This window comes from Haliotis cracherodii, unplaced genomic scaffold (assembly GCF_022045235.1).
Source record: "Haliotis cracherodii isolate W230 unplaced genomic scaffold, xgHalCrac1.p SCAF_10, whole genome shotgun sequence".
In the NCBI taxonomy this organism is placed as follows: Eukaryota; Metazoa; Mollusca; class Gastropoda; order Lepetellida; family Haliotidae; genus Haliotis; species Haliotis cracherodii.
This window is the reverse complement of record NW_027266265.1, coordinates 15,759,456-15,775,368: the sequence shown is the minus strand read 5'-3', so window position 1 is coordinate 15,775,368 and position 15,913 is coordinate 15,759,456. Positions and strand designations below refer to the sequence as shown.

Sequence of the window (15,913 nt, the reverse complement as noted above, 5' to 3'; positions counted from 1 at the left end):
CCATCATTACCATCATTTATCTGTAAATATGTGACCGAGGCTCGACTATGGCAATACTGGTGTCATTGGCGTATTTATTCAAGGGAACATTTACAACGAGAATCCATTACACTTTGGTATTGTTTATGTTTTTAAAAGGGATATCAGACATGACAAGAATATACGGGCAATAAATATGTGATGTCACATTGAGTTTGATTTCATCTTTTTTTGGTCGCTTTCATTTTGTTTGGTTCTTGTCATGTTACAGTAAATAGGCAAGGCATTGTAAATATGGCCTTATGGTAATTAAATAGAAAGTACATGCGTTTCTATATTTTTAAATAATTGCCACTAATAATTGACATAAATAATAACAACAAGAACGAGAACAAGAACAACAACAATAATAATAATACAATAATAATGTACATGACAAAATAAAGTCACCACTGTTGTGTTTCATTACACCTGATTACCTGAAAATCTATCTATAAAGGTAAAAAGATAAATTAGATATAAAAAAAACAACTATAGGGGAATTACACTAACATCATTTCTGGGAAAACTATTTAAAAATGTAATTTTACAACGATTGGAAGAATGGTGTAAGGTACATTGTCCATTTTTCCCGACCCTCAACAATTCGGATTTCGAAAAGAGCATGGTTCCATCATCTGCCTTTACATTACATGAATTTGTTAATTATCATTTATCCAGGAAATCAGCCGTCTATGGAGTCTTCCTGGACAATGAAAAGGCCTTTGATCGTATTTGGCATGCTGGTCTATTTGTAAAACTGTATGACTTAGGCATTAAGGGGAAGATGTAGCATCTTCTCTATCAAAGTTACAGCACCAGTAGTTCATATGTCACCTGCTGTGGTGATATATCACATACTTTTCCTGTTGAGCAGGGTGTCGGGCAAGGACGAATGTTTTCTTCGTGGCTCTTTCTTGTTTATGTTAATAATCTGATCTGTGAACAGAGAAGAAAAGATTGTGGTATTATTGTATACGGACTAAAAGTCCCAGTTGTTATGCTTGCTGATGACACTACATTAGTCACCGCTTCACCTGTAGGTCTACACGTTGCTCTTAACACTGTTACACAGTATGCTTATGATTGGAGATTAACTTACAATGTCACTAAAAGCCAAACTGTTATATTCAGTAGATTGGATTCTCAACATAATCACTTCAAATTTCAACTGTGTAGTGTTCCTATTAATACATCAGATTGTGTAACAAATGGGGGAGTCATTCTAAACACAAAACCGACATGTACAAATATGACAGTGCTATATTGCGAAAAAACGCAAGGCTCACAGTGAACTCACTCAAATCTGTAGGATTAAATAGCTATGATCTCCACCCGATTGTATGTGTTAAAATATGGCACCAAATGGTTCTCTCTACCAGCTTCTATGCGTGTGAGCTGCTAAGCGGCATATGTGGTAACGATACGATTCAGATAGAGAAGGTTCAAAGGCACTTTGTCAGAGTGATCCAAGGTCTAGACCAAAAAATCATCAACTGACTCAACCATAGGAAATCTTGGAATGTGGACGCTGTCAGGATACATAGACAAATGTAGGCAACTACTCCTCGGAAGACTGTGTACAAACTCTTCTTCTCTCCTATGAAACATATTACATATTATATGTGCATACTTAGCCTTAGTCAATACTCATAATATCAAAACTAGCACTAGCATATGTCACACAATGATATTAACTGCTGGTAAACATAACCTTAAAAATGTCATTTTGAACTTTATCTGTACTGGAATATTTACTTGTAAAAAGAATGGATAAGAATTGTAGGTGATGCAATATCCCCATATGAAGAAGGTAGGTGGAAACTCAGACTGTCATTGGGAGAAGATCTGGTCCGATACAGGTCAGTCCCCTCTAAACTTAAACTACATGTATTATGGAAACTAGCACTGACTTATCCTCATCTTAGGTATTGCATCCAATATTCCCTTAAGATCGCCTCCCGATCCATTACATTACGTGAATGTTCTAAATGTGGCAGACATGCCTATGATTGTGACAGACATGTACTTCTACACTGTGAATATTTTATAAAGGATCGAAATAAATTCTTGTCCACGCTCATTGACAAACTGGACATCGAAAGTTATGTTCAAAATGAACTTCTGGAAGAGAATGATATGCTCGCACTATTCTGAGGCTCAGTGAACATACAGTCTGGAATAATGAACCAGTGTACATGGGAAAACATATAATTAATATTCTGTGAATATGTCTTAAATTTCAGAAATGTATTAGATTAACCCGAAACTAATAATGTATCGTAATAGAGTTCACTTGTGTACAAAGTTAACGACGAATATATATATATATATATATATATATATATATATATATATATATATATATATATATATATATATATATATATATGTGTGTGTGTGTGTGTAAGTGTATATATATGTTTATGTATTTTATGTGTTAATAATGCACACATTTATATAAATACTAGCACAATGCATTTGCTCTGAGAATATCAGAGATTTGTAAATTCGGATGTAACTTCTGGATGAAATAAAGGAACCCATTCATTCAAAATGTACATGACAAAATAAAGTCACCATTGTTGTGTCTCATTACACGTGATTGACTGAAACAGGTAAAAAGTCCAAATCTAATACGGCGCCTGGGCCTAATGGTATTTGAAACCGGTTTTGGAAACTGTCCAAACACCATTACTTCACTGTTTAAATTATCTTGTGGATACAGGGGATGTTCCTCCATGGTTCTGCAATGGTCAAACAATACTTCTCCCAAAGAAAGGTGATTTGACTGATCCAAAAATCTTCCGCCCTATGACTTGTCTAAATACAGAATACAAAATATTTACAGGGTGTCTCACACATATTGTGTCATCATACAGCGCACCCAATGACATTATTTACATGGAGCAGAAAGGAGCTAGAAAGGGATGTTGGGGTTGTAAGGGTCAACTACTAGTTCAGAAAATGATCCTCGAAGAGGCTAAAACTTACCACCGTAACCTCTCAAAGTGTTGGATAGACTTCAGAAAAGCTTATGATTCTGTACCTAACAAATGGATTTTAAGGTCACAGGAATGTATTGACTTCCCCGAGCGACTATTTGTTTTACTCAAGTCTTTAATGAATTGCTGGTCCACTCAACTTGCGATGTATTCGCAGGGGCAGGTGGTGACTTCGGAACCCATTTCTATCAGAAGAGGAATATTTCAGGGCGATTCTTTTAGCCCTTTGCTTTTCTGTTTGTGACTAAATCCTTTATGCTTTTTGCTTAGCAAAGATGACGGTTATCACCCGGGACCTCCTAAGCACAGATTCCCCAACACCCCTCACTCACCTCCTTTACATGGATGACCTTGAACTTATTGCCAATGGAGGATCTACACTCAAAAACAGATTCTGCTTGTCGAGTCCTTTTCTAATGATATCGGCATGTCCTTTGGAGTTGACAAATGCAACATTCTTCATTTGAAACGTGGCAAGGTAGAAGAGGGAGGATCAGTCAGTTTACTTGCAGGGGGAGTTATTTACCATCTTGTGGAAGGTCAGGCCTATACGTACTTAGGGATGCAGATTAGGGACAAACTCCATAATGCCCATATGAAGGGCAAACTTCGGGCAGAGTACAAATGTAGACTAAAGAAAATCTGGAGTTCAGAGCTGAACGCTCGCAATAAAGTCAAAGCCACAAACACGTATGCTGTGCACGTCCTTCGTATTCTTTTAGTGTTGTTGATTGGACGAAACAAGAAATTCAGGGTATTGACACGAAGAATCTTGTCAGACAATAGATCCAACCACCCTTGCTCTTCCCTCAATCACTTATATTTACCAATTATGATGGGAGGGCGTGGTTTGATTAATGTGGAGGCTCTTCATGCTAGAATTGTTTTGTGCACTCTTGCATACATTTATATGTCTTATGATTCTCGTGTGAAGCATGTCAATACTCATGATGAAAACAAGGTTTTCTAAAACGAGCCAAGGATGTGGGACATAATCTCAGTGTCGGTGTTGATTTTGTTGATGGTTCTGTACTGCTGGACGGTACAGTGAGTGAGTGAGTGAGAATGGTTTTACGCCGCTTTTAGCAATATTCCAGCAATATCACGGCGGGGAACACCAGAAACCCGGGTCTTCTGCGTGACAAACGAACGCCTTAACCACTAGGCTACCCGACCGCCCCCGCTGGACGGTACAGAAATGAGTGTCAACCAAGCGAAGCGCCATATCAAATCGGCCCACACTGTTTTTAAAGGAGAGGTTATCTGAACGCCCACTGCATCGAGTTTATGTGCAGTGTGTTGAGAAGATCAGCAATCCTGCAGAGTCCTTCGCTTGGATGAAGTCGTCTGGCCTGAAAAGTGAAACAGAAGGGTTTCTGTTTGCTGCTCAGGACCAGTCACTTCCAACTCGAAACCGCCAATGTGTGATTTTGCATAAAAAATGTGAATATGAAATGTAGATTATGCAATGAATTTAATGAGACTGTCCAACACATTGTCAGTGGATGCCCAGCTTTGGCACAAACATAATATCTTAAGCGACATGATGGGGTAGCTCGATCATTTTATTACCGTCTTCGCCATGCTTGTGGTTTTGACCCAGAGGTCCATCCATGGTACGACCCGGAATATGTAGAGGACGTCATGGAAAATGATAAATACAAAATCCTTTGGAATAGGCTCGTATACAGCCTCAGACATATCCAGGCCAACAAACCTGATCCTGTCCTTTTTGATAAATCAAATGAAATCATTTATATCTTTGAATTTTCTATCCCTTTTGACAGTAATGTGATTGACACGATTGAGGAAAACATGGCAAATATGCAGACCTCGCTTTCGAAATGTCACGCTTGCATCCCAAGTACCAAGTTGTCCGACTCGCCATAGTTCTCGGTGCCTTAGGTTTGGTGCCTCCCAATCTGTTGACTGACATTGAGAGAGTACCCGGGTTTCCTACCAGGAATACAGTCCTTCTGACAATCTGGGTAATGCAGAAGGCTGCAGTGTTGGGGAGTCTTCACATTCTCCAAAAAGTTCTGGGTGTGTTTGACTAGGTAGCGTTTCCTGGGAGACATCCCATTCGCTGTCTGGGCTGCGTGTAGTGGGGGCAAGGGCCCTGAGCTGATTCCAGGATCACCCAAACCCTCTTTGCTGCATTTATTATATTTTAATCTGCAAATAATAAAAGAAATTAAAATAGTGGAACCTGTTTTCTTAAACGCACCGAAACCTTTGGAATGCACCAAAACACAAGAAACAGCAATTTGAAACTATAGGTACAACATCTGAAAGAATTCGTTCTAGATCTTACCATCAAACCGTATATATACATGGCATGCGACTACAAGAGCATTCTTAAGCTTGAGCTTAGTACTACACACACCTTTACCTTAAGTGGATATTGGTTGAATTGTGTCATCCAGCTCAGCCACGACAGACAAGTGAGTGGCTAAACTGTAACACCTATGCTAGGACACGCCGATGATAAAAAACACAATACACAGGGGGCGTTCTCTCGTTCATTGCTTTGAATCATTGTACTCTCGATATAAGCATTTAAGTTTCTTGTCTTGTCATGTTCCGGGTTCGAGTAAGCTATTCTACGTCACGGGATATTGCGTTTGGTGTAACACAGATATGCTTCATCTTTACATCTTTTCATCATAGATACGTGTCGTTTCGCGCTTCATGTGCAGTGTGAACAGTTGTTTTGGAGAAAGCAGGTTAGAGTTGCCTGTCATTTGTAAAAGATCCGGACAATATAAACAGATCGACAAGGGGATTAAAAAGGACGCGAGCGGGGATTTGAAACATAATACTTTTTTTATTTGCCTAATTGCATAGGGACATTGTCAATACAAAGCCAATGCCCAGTGCCCATATCATGGGTTTTCCAAATGATGTAAGCTCTATACTGGTGAATCTTTCCCCACCCGTATTCTTGGATATACGCTGTGTCTATTTTTACGTACAGATCACGGAATGGTGTGCTGATGACATTCACGATGACAATGACTGTTTCGGTGAAGGTGGGCAGTTCTGTGTGAAACCAGTGATCGTTGTGTGGATGTGGACATCAATATTCCTAGGATAACCTGGCATGTTTTGGATAATTATGTAACAGCGCTATTTGGTGTGATGACGAATGAACTACTCTTGTCCTAAAACTTCGGACATCAAAGCTTTTCAACGGATTCCCTACAAACATGTCTCGCCATACAGGGAGGATCAGCAGCTTCTCACGTAGCCCTACTGGTGCGGCCATGCCAGATGTTGTCATCAACGGATCTGGGTTCGACGCTAGACAGGATGGTGGTATGTCCAGTTTTGGAGATGAGTCACTGACGAGTCAATCCTCACAGAGCAGTGCGTCGTACCTTCATGTAAATAATGTGGTAAGCCACGTTGTTGTGTCTTTCCTATTGCTGCTGCTGGGGCTACTGTGGGTGGAACACTTTTTCTACTGATGCTACTACCATCACTGTATTCTGCTGATGCGGTTGCTATTTCTGTTACTACTACTACTACTACTACTACTACTACTACTACTACTACTACTACTGCTGCTACTAGTACTACTACTGCTACTACTACTACTACTACTACTACTCCTACTGACTTGGTCGATGCATGTCATCGATCCCAATTGCGTAGATCGATGCTCATGATGCCAATCACTGGATTGTCAGGATTGACTCGATTATTTACCATCTTCCCGAGGCAAGAGAGTTAACTGACTATACAAGTCCAGTTTCCACCCTTGCCGAACTAGGCTGGTATTATGGAGTTACAGTTTGGCTGGACTAACTAATTTATGCATAGTCCAATTAAAATCGCGCACCGAAATCGAATTCCGGTTCGTAAACTCTCGTGTAGATTTTGGTCGATAGCAGGATTTGCAAAACATGTGCACCGCCAACTCGTTGTCAGCAGATATTTTCTAAATCTTTTTATGTTTTAAATCAAGGTGCTCACGTGATTTGATGCATTTCGCGTTGTAAGACCCGTTGATCTTGATTATCGATCAGATCGTCCTGATTTGGCGGCACCATTTTGTTTGAAGCAAACGCAAGTGATACGAGAGGTGGAACCTGATTGGTCTATAGGAGAGGTTTAGAAGGGACATAACTGGTAATAGCCACTGGTGGCGCTACGATCGAGCCCAGTAATTCCAGCCTAGTTCGGCAAGGGTGGAAACTGGATTCAGTCAGTTAACTCTCTTGCCTCGGGAAGATGTTATTTACAGACCGCCGTCATATAGCTGGAATATTGCTGAGTGCGGCGTTAAACGACGAACAAACAAACTACTATTTCTACTAATACTATTACTGCTGCTACTACTACTACTACTACTACTACTACTACTACTTCCGCTACTATTATACTGCCTGCCTGCCTGCCTACCTACCTACCTACGAGGGATTCACTTTCTATGAATAATTTTACCCACGACATATTGAACAAAACCACTCAAATAATCCTGTCACGGATTGAACAATCAAAAATAACTGTCCGCTGGACACACTCTATACCCTTGAAAAAATGTGCTATGACAATGTTCGATGTTTTGGATCTGAGACGACAGTCACAAACACATATACAACATAACCGGTCTCCTATCGATCATGGTATGCATGTATGCGGGGCGTACAAGAGGATGTTCTTCCCTCACTATAACGACATCGCTGGGACTCATTAACCTACAGCGTACTCGTACTTCCCCGTGAGTTCGGAGTAACAACAAAACTAGTCGAATGTCACCTGATAATACCTGTTCATGTCTAGGTTATATTTAACCCTTACTACGTTCAATCAGTTTGTCTTGAGAATATTGTGTGAATAGCGGGTGTTACAGGTAGCAAAGGACATGGATGCATTTTTGATCACTGGTCTTCAGTGATCTATTTAATATAATTTAACAGCTATTGTTGCATTTTACGCTCAGTGGAATCTCTATGGTGGATAATCGATTATGGTTACTCTTTGGCGTTGATGTGTTATGTACCCTGCCAGTAAAGCCGAATTGCAACCTGAAAATATTGTTATGTTATTAAAAACCATAATGTTTTCCATGAACTACTGAACAAGAACTGTTGCTTCAAGTTAAGAAAAGCAACAAATGCTGGACATTGAATAGGGGATTATCTCTGGGATTATCTCTGGTTAGAGACTTAGTCACGAAGTGTTTACAAATGTTGGTATCTGAGTAGAAGGAAACACCAGTAGAATATTCAGAAGCTATGAATTTCCTTTTGTGAAACTGTACCGTGATAATCACATAGGCAACACAAAGAGTATTTCAGAAAGGAATTAAATGTGTCACGGTGCAAGGTACATTCTTTGTGTGTGGCGTCTTAACGTGTCTTATGTTACGTGTGTTAAAAAGCGTCAAGACGTAAATGATATCAGTACAGTACAGCGTCATGCGATTCGTTCGTGAACACCTGGTTTCACCAGGTTTGACACTGCTTCATGGCGGTAACGGGGCGCTAGTCCAGTAGGTTACGTTTCAGTTCAATTCCCCCAAACCAGGGTTCAATTCCCCACAGGGACACAGTGTGTACATCCTTTGGCGTAAACCCGACTAACTCACTCGCTAGTGTAGAATAGGTCTTCAGCAACCAATGCTTGCCGAAAAAGGCGACTATTAAAATCGTAAGAAGCGACAAACAGGATCGGGTGATCAGGTACTCATGATGTCAATCACTGGATTGTCATTTACTGACCGCCGTCATATAGCTAGAATATTGCTGAGCAAGGCGATAGTGTAGTTTCCTGTTCAGTTGTAACTTTGATTTTGTTGGGTTTCCGTTGTTTTCATGTGTGAGAAATATTAAGAAGACCTTGATATTTTCCAGACTACACCATCTCAAAATGTAGATAGACGGTCACCAACACGGTGTCCATGCCAGCGGTGTCTTGTGGTTGGATTGACCATACTGGTGATGATTCTGTTGTCAGGGTTGACGGCCACCACAACTGTACTTATCACCAACAATGAGAGTAAGTCACTGAAAACACACACATACATGCTCATTCGTTCACTTGTGTTGGCAGTATCACGCAGCCTAAAATCAGGTTGTATAGGGACCAACGTGATCAAGGGATCGTGGAATTTAGGAAAGCAATTTTTAATTGTTGGCATTGAAAGTTCAGTTTTCACTAGGTCTAGGTCAAGCAAACCTTGTGACAATTTTGGCACCCACTGACAAATAGCCTTGCTTATATATGAGATCTCCCTTCCCTAGAATCTATTGGAGGAACAGCTGCACTTGCAGCAAAAACGATCGGAGCGACTACGGATGTGGCGGCATTCCCTAATCCTTCAGCAACTACAACCACTACACCCACTACAGAAAATACAACTACAACCTATACATCAGGTACAGCGACTTCGAACATCACAAAAAAGTATCCGACGACCACTACAACATCACCTCCGTCTACGTCATCTTCATCGACGACTACGACACCGCTGCCTACCACTACTTCTACTAACCGTCCTTCTACAGTGACTACTAGTACCTCGACGGTAACAACCACAACAACGACATCTAAAACAACCACAACTACACCCGGTAAGTTTATAATTAATAACATGCCTTGTGATAGATTCATAGATAGTATCTGATAGTAACAGTTTGCATACATGTGTACGTTGGTTTGCCTTTTGTATAACGTTTTTGATTCTAAGTTTAAGTGATTTTTCAATAAACTGAGGTAAAATTAATAATTTTCATTGTCAACATTTCCATTGTCTTAGAATCCAGTATATCCTAGTTTTATTAACGTTTCCATTGTGAATAAAACAGTAAAATACACTGGATGAAACAAGGCTTGAGGCTGGTGTGCAGGTAATGGACAATTGAGTGAGTGAGTGAGTTTTTGATTTTACGCCGCTTTTAGCAATATTCCAGCAATATCACGGCGGAGGACACCAGAAATGGCGGTAATGGACAATGTACATGACAAGTACTAGTATGCATATGAGTTATACGAACCTCTAGTTTCAGTCAATTGTATGTACATAGAAACAAATACATAATTGTTTTTATATTTGCATGATAATCATGAACTTAATGTAAATCTAAACTAAGCGGCAAAAGAAAGTATAGGTCGGCAATTTGTAATTTTCCTAAAAACAGCGATAACTAGTGGAAAGTGGGTATTGGGAATATGACTGCCCAGGAACAGTTAACAAAAAAACACCTCACCCGAACGCGCCACCTTTGACGGCACTCGTGCGGTGACAAAAAAATGGTGAAACAGGTTTCCTGCCTATGGCATAAACTGCACGTGCATGTTAGCTGTATAAATGCGTTCGTCTGCAGGGTATAACCACACGTGATGAAAGCACACAAAGGAAATGCCACGATTGTCACAGGAGCAGAGAGAGAGAGCGAGAGACATCGGTATGGCCGAAATGGGGGCAACACAGGTCCAAATTGCCAGAAGGTTTGGTTGTACACCATTGAGAGTAGCCAGGCTGATTCAACGGTACAGGCAGACAGGGAGGACACAGGACAGGCCTAGAACCGGACGACCCCGACGGACAACACCACTGGAAGACGGTCAGATACGGCTCATTTACCTGCGAAACAGATTCGTAACGGCGACGGCGACGGCAGCAACAGCGTTGGGACATCCCATTAGCCAAAGTACAGTACTACGACGACTTCGTGCTGCTGGAATCCGAGCGTATCGTCCTTTCCGAGGAATGGCACTGACTGCTCAAAATCGACGCCTGAGACTGCAATGGACGGGGCAGGTTCGACTCTGGCAAGTGAGAACTTGGCGTCGAGTGCTGTTTACTGATGAAAGTCGGTTTAACTTGTTTCGAAATGACGGCAGAGAACGAGTTTATCGACTCAGAGGGGGAACGTTTGGCTCCGGCGTGTATTTGAGAGGTCCTTTCATTCGGCGGCGGAGGTGTCCTGGTGTGGGGCGGTATTTGTGGAGATCAGAAGACTGATTTGTTGATTATACAGCCTGGGGTAAACCTGAACGCTGTGCAGTACAGAGACCAAGTGTTGCATCCAGTTGTGCTTCCGTTCTTACAAAACAAACAGCAGGGGACATTGTTTCAACACGACAATGCCAGGCCCCATACTGCAAGACTGACTAGGAACTTTATAAACCAGCAGAACGTTGACATTTTGCCCTGGCCTGCCCACTCACCCATATGAATCCTACTTAACACCCGTGGGACCATCTTGACAGACAGATTAGAGCACGCCATCAGCCTCCCGTCAACAGACAAGAATTGCAGCAGGCCCTGAGAGACGAATAGCAACGGATTCCAGTCCACTTCATCAGAGGACTGACGTCATCGATGAGGCGGCGTATCACAGCATGCATTGAGGCAGCTGGAGGTGATACGCACTATTGAAGGCAACTGTGTCGACAATGAACTTGTAGTGTGTCTGACAACTTGTTGGTGACATTTCAGACAACCTTAGAAATGAAATTTCTTACCCCACCATTGTTTACCCTGACCTTACATTACCTGCGATTGCACAATTTCATTCAAACTGTGGTTGATCAATCATTTGTTTCCCCACTCTAGATTATATTATAATTCACACCAAAACCACTTCTTGTTATTTTTTTATCGATCATGGAACTCGACCTATACTTTCTTTTGCCGCCCATTCGTTCACTTGTGTTGGCAGTATCACGCAGCCTAAAATCAGGTTGTATAGGGACCAACGTGATCAAGGGATCGTGGAATTTAGGAAAGCAATATTTTGTTGTTGGGATTGAAAGTTCAGTTTTCACTAGGTCCAGCTCAAGCAAACCTTGTGACAATTTTGGCACCCACTGACAAGTAGCCTTGCTTATATATGAAATCTCCCTTCCCTACAAACTATTGGAGGAACAGCTGCACTTGCATCCACAACAATCGGAGCGACTACGGATGTGGCGGCATTCCCTAATCCTACAGCAACTACAACCACTACACCCACTACAGAAAATACAACTTCAACTTATACATCAGGTACAGCGACACCGAACACAAAAAAGTATCCGACGACCACTACAACATCACCTCCGTCTATGTCATCTTCATCGACGACTACGACATCGCTGCCTACCACTACTTCTACTAACCGTCCTTCTACAGTGACTACTAGTACCTCGACGGTAACAACCACAACAACGACATCTAAAACAACCACAACTACACCCGGTAAGTTTATAATTAATAACATTACTTGTGACAGATTCATAGATAGTATCTGTTCGAGGGTCTTGTCAACAGAATGCAGACATGTGTACGTTGGTTTGCCTTTTGTATAACATGTTTTTGATTCCAAGTTTAAGTGATTTTTCAATAAACTGAGGTAAAATTAATAATTTTCATTGTCAACATTTCCATTGTCTTAGAATCCAGTACATCCAATTTTTATTAACGTTTCCATTGTAAATAAAACAGTAAAATACACTGGATGAAACAAGGCTTGAGGCTGGTGTGCAGGTAATGGACAATTGAGTGAGTGAGTGAGTTTTTGATTTTACGCCGCTTTTAGCAATATTCCAGCAATATCACGGCGGGGACACCAGGAATGGTGGTAATGGACGATGTACATGACAAGTATGCATATGAGTTATACGAACCTCTAGTTTCAGTCAATTGTATGCACATAGAAACAAATGCATTATTGTTTTTATATTTGCATGATAATCATGAACTTAATGTGAATCTAACTTATTTTCAATGTCTTATCAGGTAGGCTAGTGGTTAAAGCATTCGCTCGTCACGCCGAAGACCCGGGTTCGATTCCCGACATGGGTACAATGTGTGAAGCCCATTTCTGGTGTCCCCGCCTTGATATTGCTGGAATATTGCTAAAAGCGGCGTAAAACCATTCTCACTCACTCACTCAGTGTATTATATGCGATATATTGTAGGCTGTTCTGCATCCAGGAAGTGCCATTACTGTTCGTCCAGAAATGCCCGGTGTCCAATGTACGGCACCATGGCTGGAACTGACCCGAATGTAGTCATATCCTGTCCATGTGGTACCGCCTGCTACTCCGAAGTCAGATACGACGACGGTTGGTATATGTTTTACTTTAACACCTTGGAGGCCGAGTCGAATTATTTTTCTGACGCACATTTTTATAAGTTCTGAAAATGGATCGTTGTGCGAGAATTGCGGTTGCGCGGCACTGGGTCTACCTCTGACTATCAAATTACGCAGAGATGTAGACTATGTAAATTAATCTAAAAAAATAAGTGGTTTTAAAAACAGACACTGCTAAGTGTTATCCGAGATTGTGTTATGGAAATGTGTTAAGGAAATTTCGTTGCTTTTAACCGAACACTACGGTGGCCCATAAAGGACATGGAGTCTGTTTTTCAATATTTTTATATTTCTCTTACTGTTAACGTAACCTTTTGCAAATCAACACGATTTGTCATACAAATATGTGATAAATCATGTATAAAGTAGATACTGAATCGCTGAAAAGGGAAGCGAAAATGTCAAAAAATAAAATGAAAATACAGAAAAGTATTTCCACTTTGACATTTGACATTTTCTTTTTTCTTTTTGATATTTTCATTTTAGTTTTTGACCTTTTCGTTTTTGTTTTGCACATTTCCATTTTAGTTTTTGACATTTTCTCTTCACATTTCAGCGATTCAATAGCTACTTGTTTTTATACATGTTTTATCACATATTTGTATAACAAATGAAAGTAAGTGAAATACCAAAATATTGAAAAACAGACTCCATGTCCTTTATGGGCCACCGTGGAACACAAAGACCACTTGTCCTTTGATCCTAAAATATATAACAAATTCAGAGATGTATGTATCGTTGTATGTGTGTTAGGTGTCAAATATATGTGTTTAATAGGCGTCTCATAATCGGTATACGTGACACCTGATTTTGTAAACACTATCCAATATGGCTGAAGTTTGCGTAAGTTCTAAAACTTTCTAAACGATTCTTGTGCTATTGGCGATGTTTCACAGTAACTATGGTGATCTGATACAAAAGTGTTACTCATGATCACTAATATACTTATTTTTGTACATTCTCCGAGAAAATATCCAATATTAAGATTTTCAAAACATTCACGAAATAACGCCGTGAATGTTGATTTAGCAATATGTCAAAAAAAATATGCCTTAAAAAACACCGGATGATACCCCTGAAAAGATTTTTTTGCCACAGAATGCAAAACTGTGATGTGATTATTGTGTGCGTGATGTATTCATTTTTTATTTGCCTTCAAAGTGAGGGTTGAAGAGGAGGGAGATATCTGTCCCTGTGACATCATGCGGGTTAAGACAGATAGTGAGTGTGAGTGAGGGAGTTGAGTTTAATGCCGCTGTGAACAGTATTTCAGTTTTATCACAGCGTGTCAGCTAAGTGTGGAGTATGACTCACTGAATGTGATGGAGGACTCAGATATTTACCTATGCTGGATGGCAAACCAAGGATCATAATCAGGATATGTATTCGATAGGTATGTTGTTTTGTAGTTATCAGCAGATCCTGGTACTTCTACCTCACTCTGCGCATCTGGTAATAGCATATTTTCTTTTGGCAAACATTGTATCTGAATGGCACCGTGGATTGATCGTTCTTTTGTATCGCACCTGTTATATAAAATAACAATATGGAAAGGAAACCTTGAGTGGGTATTGCTGGACGGGGTAGTATGTGCATGATTTTCACAAATTACACCGTAATCGAATCACCATTTTCGTTTATTCAAATAAAAGCGGCAAAACCATTTCCATAATCATGGCATGGGCAATCTCTGCTGTATGCAGAATTCATTGTACGACCCCGACTATATCATAAACATGTGGGGGCTGTCGAGTAGCCTAGTAGTTAAAGCGTTCGCTTGTCACGCCGAAGACCCGGGTTCGATTCCCGACATGGGTACAATGTGTGAAGCCCATTTCGGCGTAAAGCCATACTCACTCACTCACTCACTCATAAACATCACTATCATACAGTGAGGGTAACAGGGCCAACTTGCACAAACGATCTTAGCGCTGAAGCTATCGTAAGCCTATGTTAAAGTATGGCAGTAAGGATCATTTTAGCGCTAAGATCGCTTTGTGAGAGTCGGCCTTATCTTCGCGAAAAGTCGAGTGTATCCTTTTGAAATCAAAACTAATAAGATGTTATGTTGTTCAAATATCCGATTCACAAACCACACCCGACTACAATAGCTACCATATATGGTCATCTACCTTTCAGCTAACACAGTTTATAGAGGCTGCTGGAGGGACTTTCCGACGCGGATCACAGAATCCCTCTCTGACCTGTCATGTCGAGAAATTGGTCGACACTTCCTGTGTTTCTGCCATGGGGATCGGTGCAACGCACACGACATGACGTCATATATTCCCTGATGCTGAACAAGTTCATATATGTACATGTAGAGGGAATATAAAGAAGATGTGAATATATTACTGTGGCAAAGTTTGCTGTTACATACTATGGGCTACTACTAAAACTACTACTTATTATACACTAACGTCAGGAACATCCAGTAATCAACACCTTCTTATGTAAATGTTGATGCAAGTTGACTTCGCCTCAAAAGAGGACATCCATGTCCAACGTGTAAACAGAATGTTCAGAGCTGGAATATTGCTGAGTGCAGCATCAAACAACAAACAAACATATTTGGGGAGTTTGGTTCCTGGGAGTTTTGTCCACGGTCCTGCCCAACACTGAAGGACATGTAACACATGTGGTGTTTCTTAGGCCAAGTGACTTCGTTCGAACTGTGTCTCTGTTTACCCAGTGAATGTGTACCCGGTAAGATGAGATGGCAACGTGGCTGTTATCCGTCCAACCCCCCTCTTTACTGACTGATATAAAAGATTTAACGTGCGCTTTCCGACTACAGCG

General features: G+C 40.7%; 1 protein-coding gene across 1 annotated transcript; it reads left to right on the top strand.

Moving 5' to 3' along the window:
* The first annotated feature begins 6,049 nt into the window (after nucleotides 1–6,049).
* On the top strand, nucleotides 6,050–15,439 carry LOC139447371 (salivary glue protein Sgs-3-like). The gene is made up of 6 exons (XM_071228691.1): nucleotides 6,050–6,421; nucleotides 8,885–9,029; nucleotides 9,275–9,604; nucleotides 11,890–12,216; nucleotides 12,939–13,085; nucleotides 15,254–15,439. Exons 1-6 carry the CDS (start codon nucleotides 6,233–6,235, stop codon nucleotides 15,406–15,408), a joined length of 1,293 nt encoding a protein of 430 aa, XP_071084792.1. The 5' UTR covers nucleotides 6,050–6,232; the 3' UTR covers nucleotides 15,409–15,439.
* The last annotated feature ends 474 nt before the right edge of the window (nucleotides 15,440–15,913 follow it).

Excerpts from the sequence above, each read along its gene's own strand:
- LOC139447371 (XM_071228691.1), top strand. The coding sequence starts at position 6,233 with ATGTCTCGCCATACAGGGAGGATCAGCAGCTTCTCACGTAGCCCTACT. Across the intron at positions 6,422-8,884 it reads ACCTTCATGTAAATAATGTG|ACTACACCATCTCAAAATGT; the intron begins GTAAGCCACGTT and ends GATATTTTCCAG. Across the intron at positions 9,030-9,274 it reads ACTTATCACCAACAATGAGA|AATCTATTGGAGGAACAGCT; the intron begins GTAAGTCACTGA and ends TCCCTTCCCTAG.